Source organism: Zootoca vivipara, chromosome 10, assembly GCF_963506605.1.
Source record: "Zootoca vivipara chromosome 10, rZooViv1.1, whole genome shotgun sequence".
Classification (NCBI taxonomy): Eukaryota; Metazoa; Chordata; class Lepidosauria; order Squamata; family Lacertidae; genus Zootoca; species Zootoca vivipara.
Genome location: NC_083285.1, coordinates 59,992,248 through 60,004,940, shown reverse-complemented (window position 1 = coordinate 60,004,940; position 12,693 = coordinate 59,992,248). Strand labels below are relative to the sequence as shown.

The following is a 12,693-nucleotide window of genomic DNA, read 5'->3' as shown; positions in this document are numbered from 1 at the left end:
CAAAGTGACAAGAGATGTGCAACATCAGCACCTGTGATTGGCAAGCAGCACAGTGGCTCGGTAGACACATTCTTCAAGTTGTTTCTCAAAGTATCCAGGTAGCAGTGCTAATCCCACAAATTTCTCATTAATGTGATTAAAAATGGGTTATAATTTTCAATCTCAACAGAAAAACCCCCACATACCTTGGAAGAATAGAGAAACAAAACTGCTCAGGTAGGTAAAGTCTTTTTTATAACAACAAACAACAACAACAAAACAACATTTACCGTAAGTAGTAAGATTTAAAAGAGGACACCATTGCCGATTAATAGAAAAAGTACCCATTTATTCAAGGTATGACAAGTGTATTTACAGTATTTTTTCCCCCAGGACAAGATTCTCATGTGATTCTTACAGCAGCAATAAAGAATTACATTTAAATGCGATAAAATGTATTTTGTTGTTACAGATTTTTTTTCTGCGAAAGAATACAACACATGCAGCCCAATCCTATGCATGTCATACTTGAAAGTAAGCCCCACACAGTTCAGTGTGCTTACTCCCAAGTAAAAGACATAGGATAGTGGCCTTAAGGCTAAGAAGTTGTTCTGACCTCTATCATAATACCAACTTTGCACAAATTAATTTTGACCTCTATCATAATACCAACATCACAAAATATATATATTTTGTATTTGCCAAGGCGCATTACCTTGAAAATTGCAGGTCTTATGCTCTGCTCATAGCCTATCTCTGCTACCAATTACAAGTCAAAGCCTTGAGAAGCTTCAGGATGTTGCTCCAACATAGATCTTTGGAATCCCCTGAACTCAGCATATTAGTCAGAAGGGAGCCTACTTTTGAAGAACATTCCATTTTGCCAAAGGGCAGTGAGAGAGGTACTGCCCACTCTTAAAGTCCTGCAACAATTTTTGTGTGCAGAAGTAATCTGCATGCCTTTCTAATCACACAGGGCTGTGGGAAGTCAAAACAAGAATTGTACTGGGTGGTTTGTGTGTCTTGACCACTTTTGCCCATGCTGTCTTTTTAAAGAGGCGCTTAAAGATTAACGCAATGCTTGCCACAAAATGGCAGGATTTCTATCAAATTGGGCCATTTTAAGAATTCAATTGTCTTCGCTTTTACTTTCTAGAGGACTACAGTGGTACCACCATTCACTATTTAACAACATAGGTCCGTCCAACTTGCAAGGAAACCAGAGCCATGAGAACATGACATGGGCATGATTAACCTAAGGGTGCATTTAGACAGTATTTCTCTATGAGATTGTACCCAGCAGGAGCAGTTTCCTCCTGTTCCCCTAACTGCAGGAAGAGAGGAGGAAAATTTGGCATTTATCTGAACATAGGAGCTCCCTAACTTGGTAATACCTGGCTGAATCAGGAGCATAGATGGTTCTCCATTTAGTTCCTACTCCTCATAAGTGAGGGGCAAGGAAGAGAACACCGAAATCTGAGACCTGCTCCAGAACTCTTCCTAGGTAGAATCCCAAAGTCAAAGCAACACCTGAACAGGCCCCTATTACAGCTCTAGGAATGATGTATGAATTCTCAGTTGCTCCAAAGCTTAAGCGTATCCCTTGTAGCCCCAAATATGGGTTAATTGATTTCAGATACAGGAATGACTCACGAATGCACTCCTGTGCAGTTAAACCTGCATGTGAGGATTATCAAGCATATGCCAGAGGTGTTCTGCTTAAACAGTAGTGCATACACAGCACCAGGAAAAAAGTTTGAGCTGCAAAACCTTATTTCATAAGTGTGTCCCATTTGATTCAACAGGATCTGCATTCTAATTTTTTTCAGAATTGCAGCTGGAACCCCGGAACCATTTTTTTTTTTACAGGCAGCAACATCTGTCACAGTGAGATTGATATGGAGGTACACAAATGGCTTCAGGACTGAAGAAAACCAATTTCAGAGCTTTTTGGCAAAAAACCCCCCAAAATCTATTGCATTTCCTAAGAGACAGTTTTCTTTCTTCAAGAGGAAACGAGCAAAATGGGGAAGCTCATGCAAAGATTGCTCTTTCAACCAGAAGCATCAATTATTTTTTCAAAGTATTTTTTTAAAAAACTGGCTTACCACAACTAAAAATGTTTATTTAAATAATCACTCATTCGATTAAAATGGCTACTTCTGTCATTAGCAGACAAGAGTGGTTTATACCAGTGTTTCAAAATCAGTCACGCAAGTCAGTTGATAGATGTTCATCCTCATGGGGGCTTATATGCAGCTTTGCCCACAAACACCAGTTCGATCTAGATATTTGTACAAGAGCCACAATCAGACATTCCGCAGACATGGTGGGAAGCAGAAATAGCTGCGCTTCCTTTCCATTATATATCTGCATCTTCTTCGGGGCAATGGGGACAAAGCAAGTTCTGTCCCAGTATAAGTCAATTCACACTTCCCACTTCAGTGGAATGTCTGAAGTGGCCCAGAAACTCTTCAGGTGCTGAAATATGCATCCTTCCTAAATGCTGGGATAGGAAAAAAATTAAGCCACAGCAATTTTTAAAAAACGGCCTTGAGATGTGGCACTTGATCAATGCTGCTATAATACAATTCTCCAAGACTTCCTCCCAGCATACTTAATGTTTTTGTACTTAGTTTTCAGAAAAAGTTATTTACATAATAAATTAGCTTTGTAACATGCTCTCCTAAAACAAGGATAGGATGCCCAAATCTTAGTGCCTTTGTGACATAGCCAGGTGCTTTGCCAGTGTACAAAACAGGATGTTACATTAGCTGCAGACAAGAGAGCAGGAATATTCAGGAATGAAGTGTCTTTTCAGAGGTTCGGCTAGCTGAGGAGGTCTGAGTTCATAAAATGTGTTGAGCCTTAAAACTTAAACTTTCAGGAGCTAAACATGATGCACACAAAACGTATTAAGTAAGAAAGGGTTCTATCCTTTTTGTGATAAATAGATGTAACATGTATCAAGGAGAACCAGTCAAAAAGGAGTGTAAAATTGGTTCCCTGCCAAACTAAATGGATATTAAAACCATGAGTAGTTTAAGACTGAAGTTTAGTACAAAAAATAATTAGTTTTTGCATATTCCAAAAGGTAAATACACACCCAATCTGAATTTACCTTTGGCTTTAAACATTTTCCTACAAAGCAGTATTTCAGCCACACATTTACATGGTTTATATGGCATGTTCGTGCAGTGGAATCCTCTGCTATCGCACACAGTAAAGACTGCAATCAATCTTAAAACACACTGCGCATCATGCTTACGGGAACTCTTGCTTTCAGCAGAAGAAAAAATGTAGGAGGGGGTGATTTACCTTCTTTTTGAGAAAGGGGAGGAAGTTTGGCAGGAAGAAAGAGAGAAGGGTGACTCCTATTTGCTCTGCTACACCTTCAAAAGTAGGAGGTAAAAGTTACAGGCACTGTTAGTTCCATGGGGGAAGTTGCTGCATTTAGCTCATATCCCAAAAGCATTAAGTAGTCTTGAACAGTTTTAATACCATGGGTTTCCCCATGACTTTTTCTTCAGTTCAATTCACAGAATTCCTGGTGCTGAAAGTCCTGGCTGCACACTTGCTCTTTGCTAAAAATGTATTTTGCAGACTATGGTGTAAATTAAAAACTTACGTCAGGACCGTTACAAACTTTGCCTCTGTACACAAGAGAATCTTTGTGCTGATCTTTTCTTCAGAAGGACCTTATAAATAATATTATAAGTTTAGAACCAGTCTTCGTCACACTTGCCATTATACCATGCTGTTGCTTTCTCCAACTTTATCTACAAGCTGCCAGGAAAAGAGAGAAAGGGGGTGGGAGCAGAGGAGAGAGAGTAATTAAGGTGCAAACAACTTCAAACAACATGTAGGCATTGCTGAGCTTTCAAGTAGATGGCTGGGTGTGATCAGATTCAAATAGTACTCACCAAGGTCTCACGGGAGACCTTGTAATGCAATTTGCATTGCAACAGTGTTTAGGCATGGTATGTTTTTATGTTGACACAGAGCAACATGAAGATGTAACAGAATGGGGAAAAAACCCAGAAAGAAATGCAAATATAAAAAACTGTTAGCTCAATAACCCAAAGAAAAAATATAAACATCAGCCATTCATGCATTAACAGACTGAATACGATATTTTCAACTAACCATTACTGGGGACTGTCTCCTGAGCCTACGCAGGCTTTGAAGAAAACATCAACAATTAACTTTTCAATAAGGATTTAACTCCATGAAAACCGATTTATAAATGATATGCGTAAAGACCGAGAATGAGAAAGATGTAAAGCCAGATTATCAAGGGACTGAACACAACAATGGTTAAATAGATGTAACATGAGAAAAAAATTCCATCTATATTGATAAGGCTTTTGGATCAACCCTACAAATTATGGCATTGGCAAGGAAGTGTTTAGGGTGGGGATGCTGCGACTACAGCGTCAGCATAAGCTAGATGCACAAGCTGTGAAAGGGTATACTACCAGGCAGAAAAGGGACATCATGGAGCAGAGATAGAATTGCTTCTACCCCACCCTAAAACCATTGTGGCCACAATGAATTCAGAAGTCACTGTGCAATCACATACACCTAATGTTTAGCACTGTCAGTTTATAGCGAGACTGAGTTGCCTATGATCAAATTCCAGCCACTGTGCTTATGATACCACATATGTTCAAGCATGCATAATGCAAAAAAAAGCTGGCCATTACAGGCACAAACAAATACGGCAGCACCCACAAGGAGGACACCATGTTTGTTTACATGAATGGGCCTTTTAAAAAAGTATGTGCTATAACATAATGAACAGCATGGCAAAAACAGGGGCTGAGTGGCTTGTAGGAGCTGTCAGTGAGCCACAGAGTTACATATGCTGCACATTCAGGAATGTGATAGCTCATATGTTGAATACATGTCTTTGCACAAAAGAACAAGAAGGCAATGCACCTCCCACTGCCCCAGATTCTTTTAAAGAGTGTGTGCAACTTTATTTTTTTTAAAAAAAATCAAAGATGCTCTTCAGTACATAAGTAAAAATATTTTAAGATATTAGCACACTCAAAATACTAAAAAGTCAATTATTGTATCTGTGCTGCATTTCACTCCCTACAGTCTACAGATGAAGTGGGCTGGCAAACAGGACAAACAACTTAGGAACTTCAGAGCAGGGATCCCAAAGCTTATGTGAATTAGTTTTAATACTTACTGAGCTAATGCCAGGTAAATTCAAGAGATATCCAAGGACCGGCACTCTTCTAATAAAACCAACCACCACAGGGAAAAAGCCCCTTTAAATAAAGAAAGTGTCACAGGTTAGATATGGCAGCATTACAACCCAAACTGCTCATGTTTCGTACCCAAAAATGCACACTCTCTCTTACGGCATTTGCTCCCCCACCCCCTTTCAGGGTAAGTAATATACTCTTAACAAAATCCTTATACATTTCAGGCAACTTCAAATGTCAATAGACTTCCTACATGGAAACAGCTTCTTATAGGAAAATGCATGAAAGCCATATATAGATGGCATAAATCTAATTTTGCAGCAAGTATACCTGCATATACTGTACACAAAGCAGCATGGTTATGTGAGAAATAAGTTATGTGCAAGAATCCAATCCAAGGGTAACTTTCTAGGTTCTTTTCCTCTATATGGAAAAGCAATTGCTGTGTAAAGAGCATGAGAAGTAAAATATCAAATCAAGTGGAGTAAGATTAATAACCGCAGTCCTAAGCCAAACCTATGCATCTGCCATTGATACATCTCTTACAAAGAAGGATTAAGGGATTCATATGAATGCTTTTGTTCTGGTTAACCTCTGCTGGGATTCCCATACATGCTCATCATTTGATGTCTGCAGCATCAAGTGTCAGCTTGTGTGAATGAGCCATCACAGATGCAATCAAAATGCAACAACACTGATTCATATGCTTCTGTCCCTGTGTTGAGAATCCCCCCTTGCTGACCTGAGCCATACATACTACCTCTAACTAACAGTAGTTGGCATTTACCAGGCTCCTGGTTAACAAACCAGTTTCAAACCCTGTTTTGAATTCCTGCTGAAGAGGTACGGTAATTCTCGGTAGCATTTGCACTGGTGTCAATGCAAAACTGTTAAGACTGGATGGTGAATTTTGAATGATGGAATAATTTCCTCAAGTGTTCTGCTTGATGCATATCTCTCTCTCTCTCTCTCTCTCTCTCTCTCTCTCTCTCTCTCTCTCTCTCTCTCTCTCTCTCACACACACACACACACACACACACACACACACAACCTGTCATGTACAAAACTATTTTTTCATTGGCTGTCAAAAGCACTCCACATTAGAAAAAATCATTACTGCCCCAAACAAAAGCAAAGACCAGCAAAGAAATCTTACCTGAATAAGAGGAAGAAGCCATAAATTTCAAGGACCATTCCTATCAAGGGCCAGCCAATAAGAACTATAAGTACACCACCCAGAAAGAAGCCTGTGGCTTTCACTTTGTGTTTCTGGAAGAAGAATCTGAATGTCCTTTCTAAACCAATCACAAAAGCCAGGCCAGCCACGAATAAAACCTACAAAAAAAAATCATAATGAATACAGAAGTGTTTGAGCACACCTTCAGAAATTTTAAAGATGGCAATAAACTATATTTTACTAAAAGTAGATCTGTTGAAATTAATGACCCTGACTTACTCATATTCATTTCAATTTTTCAATGGGTTTATGTTGAGTAAGACTTAGCTGAATTCCACCCTGGGTATTCATAGAACATTAAAAACAAAACAAAAAACAGATGTCCAAAACCAGAATGCAGTCTCTTGTTACCACTATGACACTAATTAACTCTGGAAGGAAGCGTCAATGTGTCAAAGGGATTTTTCACAATGCTGGCACAATACAAAAGCAGACTTCATTGCAGCAAATAAATTAATTTGTAAGCACTTAATGTGAGTGGTAGTAGCATGACTTTAAGAACAATTTGTGCTGGAAAACGGACATTACATTGAAAAAAAGTTTGTGATTTAATCAAGCAGGGGAAAAAACTGATGCACCTGGACTTCATCAAAGCGTTCAGCCTAGTTCCAAACAATGGTACTGTAAGCTTACAAAACAACTACAGGGTGGTAATTAACTATGTTAAAACATGGTGGAAAGAAGTGTAACAATAAAGTACAGTGGTGCCTCGACTTACGAATTTAATCCGTTCCGAAGGCACCTTCATAGGTCGAAAAATTCGTAAGTCAAAAAGCGCCATTGGAAACGGAAAAATTCGTAAGTCGAAAAATCCCTATCTAAAACCGCTTCAACCAAGCTACAACACCTTCCTCAACTATACATCGTCAAGGTGATCTTATGATTCCCTAGTGCACTGTAGACTAGGTGTTCCTCAAGATTTAACTTCCCCGACTCAAGGTTATCCATCCCACTACACTGTATATTCAGAGAGAAGCACATTCACAATTCATGTAAATATCACTCATGCAAAATATCACTTACATTCCCAATAGCCAAAAGTGCTTTGTCAAAAAATAAGATCATTCCAAAGAAAAGGAAAAACACTCCAAAACCTGTGAGACCCATTCCAATTTCTGCAATAAAAAAGAGAGTTAGTATTATGTAGCCAAAAGCACATAATAATAAAATACACAGAACTTTCTTTTGCAACCTATGGTCACAACATTCGCCGATGTGTATTTAAAACGAGCTCTCCCCCACAACTGCACACGACAATTGCCCTCTTTCAGGCAGGAAACATGCAATGATCCAGGGAGCTGATTCATAACATAAGAGTTTTCTTGCTGGATCTAAGGGTCCATCAAGTATTTTACTCTGGGCTCATCCAGACTTCCTTTTATGCACTGTATCTAGGCATAACTCTGTGTTTTAAAGCTCTGCGTCTGAGTGCTTTTGCTTTTTTAGCCCTGGAGCTTTCCTCACGAAAATCCACTCTTTACCGCTGAATCCGTGAAAGGAAAAGTACTTGGACACTGAGCTTCAAAATAAGAACTTGTGCCTAGAAAGCGCAGGGCAAAAGGCACCGGTAAGTGTAGATGAGCAAACACATTGGGTTAGAGCTTCAGCAGTAATCATACTTTTTCCTTATGTTTTCTGCTTCAAACCCACAACACAATTAATTTATTATGTTTGGTAACTGTATTATGATCTCTTCAGGAGAGTAACCAGGATGCAGTTTATACAGGATCGAAGTAAAAACAGATCATCCAGTGGATTCTCTTTCAAAACACAATTGGCAATATCTTGTTTAAAGAAAAAGTGTCATGTCTTCTCTCCTCTTTCAAAGCCCTCCTAAATGCACAATGCAGTAAGCATGCCTTGGAAAAAGGACTGAACACCTGCTAGCCACAGGACTGTATATGTATGTACACAATTAACAGATATAATTTATCCACTTTACCTACTTGTATGACTTTCACACAAACCTATCTGATTAAAGAGGAGATAAGTAAAGTGGTGAAGTTTGAAACATTAATTTGAGAAGCTTGTTTCAAACTGCTGCTTTTTCTGGAAACAAAAAGGCTGCACTATTAGGGACATCGGCAACAAGTAGAAGGGATTTTTCCCCCCAGAGGATTAGTGTCAAGTGTATTTATGTACAGTACCTGCCCGCAGCAAAATGGAAATAGTCTTTACTGAATAAGCTGAATAACTTATAAGTATCAGTTTCACCAGAAAGCTAAATCTCCGTTTAAAAGAAATGGGATTTCATTTTCAGCCAGAGATTATTTTTGCAAGTTTTATTCAGTCCAAATATTCTACAGGATAAATTCAAAGCCTCTGCAGTCACTATCTCATCTAAAAAGCTGTACAATGGCAGTCAAGAACTAGGTTTTTTAAAATTATTAATGAATTGCTTTATGAATCACAACAAAAATGAGATGGATCATGTATTTGGTCTTGGAAAAGTTATGAACAGCTCTTAACAGAGGGTCTGGACCAATACTCTAAAAAAAAAATTAAACTATTTTGATTTTTCCAATCAAAAAATCTAAATGGGGTGGAGAGCAGCCGGGGGCATGGGTGGCGGTACTCAAATCATGGAAGAAAGGTAAGCAAGCCCCTGACGGAACCCGCAAGTCCCAACCCAAAATACCCATTTTTTTGTCAAATCACGGTTCTGCTGAAAGCTAAAAACAGTGATTAAGGGGGTAAGGGATGCAAACCTTCTCTGACCTATGTATTGGAGCAATGCAGAAATATATGTTTTTGAGGCGTAGCCCTCTGAAACACCAACATTTACATTAAAAAAAACCCCACTGTGATCACATGATGCCAAAAGGTTTTCTTTCCGCTGCCCCCATGCCTTACTTTTTTAAAAAAGCATTGTTTACTGACAGCAGCCATAAGGTCTCCTGTTCCTAAACTCTTAATGCCAAAAGTGTTTGCGTCCCCCAAATTGTGTTCATTCTAAAAATAAATAAATGACCACCCCCACTTTTACACTTCAGCTTGAGGATTAGCTGTGGGTCAGTATGGCCACTGGCACAAAAAAGGTCAGCCATCCCTGAGCTAGGCAGTGCTTTGAGGATATTATTTTTCTATGCAGCAATAGTACACACACTATTCCAACATTCTTTGCCATCCACAAATAACCAACTACAATTAAAATTAAGCTTCATCACTTTCCTCTTTGAGGATCACCCCATCCTTAGTGGCATCAACCAACTAGTGTTCTACAATAAACCTAAATTACTGCTGTACCACAAAAAGCAATCCAACGCTTATGATCTCCCCTCAGGGAAAAAGCCAACATTTAAATATAAGGAACATGGTCATGTTTTAGTGCATGACTAAATAAGAATATACAAATGCTTCTGAACACTCCTTTAGTTCTCACATGACTATGCAAGATATTTGTGCAGAAATGAAGCATACAAAGATGCCTCTATGGAAATTGTGCATAATTTTAAATCTTGGCTTTAACTGGCATAACAAAACAGATGCTAGCTTGGGCTTTCATATTTATGAAATCGCTTCTTTCAACATGCCTCAACTGTGTCATTGCATCACAAGTCTCACTTTCACATTAATAGTGCACGCCTCCTAATTATGCAACATCTATGAGTAATAATGGGATAGATTTATTTTAGAATAAAGCATCAACCAATGCAGTACTAGTTTGTTCAACTGAGAGAATCACACACTGCATAGAAAAGGTTGCTCCTCTGAAGTTTTTTAAACTGCGGGCAGTGTAAAATATATGTGTACTCAGAAACACACCCCTTTTAGTTCAGGAGGGGTTACTTCCGAGTCAGGGTGTACTGAACTACAGCCAGATAAACCTACACCAATAATTCTACTTGGGAATGGCCTTGGAGAAAATTCAGAAGTATGGTGAACAGGTGACTACAGCAGTTTCTCTGGAAACTATAATGAAATCTTCTAAAAATCTCTTCCCTAGTATGTGCCAGAGAATGTAGTGTTGGAAAGGACCCCAAGGTTCAAAGCAATTAAAAACTGTATCAGGAATATGTATATACCATTCTGAGCTGTTAGTATTTTTATAGCTTTGATGTTTTTGATTATAACACACCTGAACCTCTGCTGTCACTATACTAAAGCTTGATCACTAATTTGGGAAGACCAGGGTTATTACTGTCCTCTGGGCAAATGAATTTCCACAAACTTCACACATGAGAAATTGCCCATTCTGTTAATCTTGGCAATCCATACTGCAGTACAACTCCCAAACTGCATTTCATTTGTCAGAGTAGACTTCCAAACCACAACTATGCTCCAGGCAGACATTACTGAAACTCCCAACTTCTTACACTCCTCTGCCCCATCATTCTACCTTCCCCAAAGCATTCTATGCCAGATCCCCGACCTAATGATTTTTCTCCAAAGGCATTTAACTTCTAAATGAATGTAGCATTTGCCCACATTCTTATCATCTTAACTTTCTTTTCTCACATGGTTCAATTTTTAATTTAACATTTTCCAGCTACCTGAACATGTACAATATATTGAGATGTTGATTGTTCCAAAAATACAGCAAGAAGTTACTTTCTCAAGCTTTCTTTTTTTAAAAAAACGTTGCTGCCATTTTTGTAGGGACATCTATTGGCACCCTGTATTTAAGCACTAGCTTGGCAGTCACAGGTGACAAGGAGAACGAGAAGGCTGGCAGAGAATGGTCAGAGGACTCCGTCCATCCCAAGTGCTCAGTTTAAAAACTAAGCAGGCTGGAAACAGGAGAGAAGTATGGGCATTTCTCCCATCATGGAACCCAAGCTGGCATACATACGGCTCCCAGGCAGCCTAAGCACCGAGCAGACCCAGTTCTGCATAGCTTCAGGTCATCCCCTCAGCTTAGGGAACTTCGTGACAAGTGTGGTGCAACGGTTGCAGAGTGCTGACTAGGACCTGGGAGACCAGTGTTCAAATCCCCCACTCAGCCATGAAGATCACAGTATGTGATATTGGGCCAGTTACTCACTCTCAACCTAACCTACCGGTACCTCACAGGGCTCTTGTGAGGCTAAGGTGGGCTGAGGAACTACATGGGCTACCTTGAGCTCCTTATAGGAAAGGTGGGATATAAATGCAATTAATAACTACGGAATCCTATGATTGTAGAGTTGAAAGGGACCCCCAAGGATCTTCTAGTCTTTGCAATTAGGGTGACAGGCAACTAATAAATCTAGTAATAAAAATAAAAATAATAAACAACACGTGTATCAAACCCACGACCTCGGCCTTATCAGCACCACACTCTAACCATCTGAGCTAACTGGTGTGACCTACTATATAATAGCAGAGCAATTCAAGGCTGCTTTATTCCACAAACCCAAACACATTCCTATTGCTATCTTTAAACAGCATCCCTACTTGCAAGGCTGCTGCTCTATTCCCCAAACCTGAAAATATTAAGTTATATTTCTCTCTCTCTCGGGAACAGCAGCAATGTTTGCTCAAAGCGTGTGCTTTGGGTTTGTCGAGGAGAGAGGGGCGTCCCCCCACCCCCACCCCTGAACTCCCCCTACCAAAGTGGCCCTAATAGTACTGTATTGACACTAATGGTGGGCGACTCATTGGCTGAAGGGTTCCCCCAGCCCCTTCCTCCCCGGTCCGTGACATAACTCTGCCCCCATCCCCCTCCCCTCAAAGACAACCGTAACTCTTTCTTCCCCTCCCCTCCCCTCACGCCCCTCCACACACCCCTTCACCCACTCTGAGTGTCCGTGAGGGAAATCATGGCGACGGCAGGAGCAGCGCGGAGTGCGCGCTGACAGGACTCTTAGGGGGAAAGGCGGGAGCCGGCGGCGGAAGAGCGACCAGACGAACGAAGCCGCCTCAGTAGCGAGCAGCGGTAGCAGCAGCCGCCACGTCTTCCGGAAACACGCAGCCCCTCCTCTCCTTGCCTCGCTTCCCTCAGCTCAGGCTGCCGGATCCTCCCGGCTGCCGCCGCCGCCGCCGCCGCCGCCAACGAACCAAAGCGCCGTCCCATTGGGCAGGGCGCGCTGAGCCAATCAGCGCCCGGCTTATTCCAATCTCCCCGCCCTCAACCTCAGAGCCACCGAGATGAGGATGACGACGACGACGGAGGAGGAGGAGTACTGAGAGCGCGCGCGTGGCAGCGGCTAGGGGCGGAAAGGGGCGGAGCGGGCCGGCCTCGGGCCAATCCGGAAAGAGTGCGGCTCGCCGGCGATTGGGTTGGCTGCGCCGGAAGTGGGAGTTCGAGAAGGGAGGGAGTGGGCGGAGCGAAGGGGG

General features: G+C 40.9%; 1 protein-coding gene across 1 annotated transcript; it reads right to left on the bottom strand.

Annotated features, from left to right (window-relative positions):
• Positions 1–307: 307 nt before the first annotated feature.
• GOLT1B (golgi transport 1B) lies at positions 308–12,395 on the bottom strand. Its single transcript, XM_035128163.2, has 5 exons — positions 12,154–12,395; positions 7,459–7,550; positions 6,355–6,533; positions 5,180–5,261; positions 308–3,765 (listed from the first exon to the last, which is right to left on the bottom strand). Exons 1-5 carry the CDS (start codon positions 12,176–12,178, stop codon positions 3,727–3,729), a joined length of 417 nt encoding a protein of 138 aa, XP_034984054.1. The 5' UTR covers positions 12,179–12,395; the 3' UTR covers positions 308–3,726.
• Positions 12,396–12,693: the final 298 nt, after the last annotated feature.

Excerpts from the sequence above, each read along its gene's own strand:
- GOLT1B (XM_035128163.2), bottom strand. The coding sequence starts at position 12,178 with ATGATTTCCCTCACGGACACTCAGA. Across the intron at positions 7,551-12,153 it reads TTCCCTCACGGACACTCAGA|AAATTGGAATGGGTCTCACA; the intron begins GTGGGTGAAGGG and ends TTTTTATTGCAG. Across the intron at positions 3,766-5,179 it reads ATTTACCTGGCATTAGCTCA|CTTGTAGATAAAGTTGGAGA; the intron begins GTAAGTATTAAA and ends TTTTCCTGGCAG.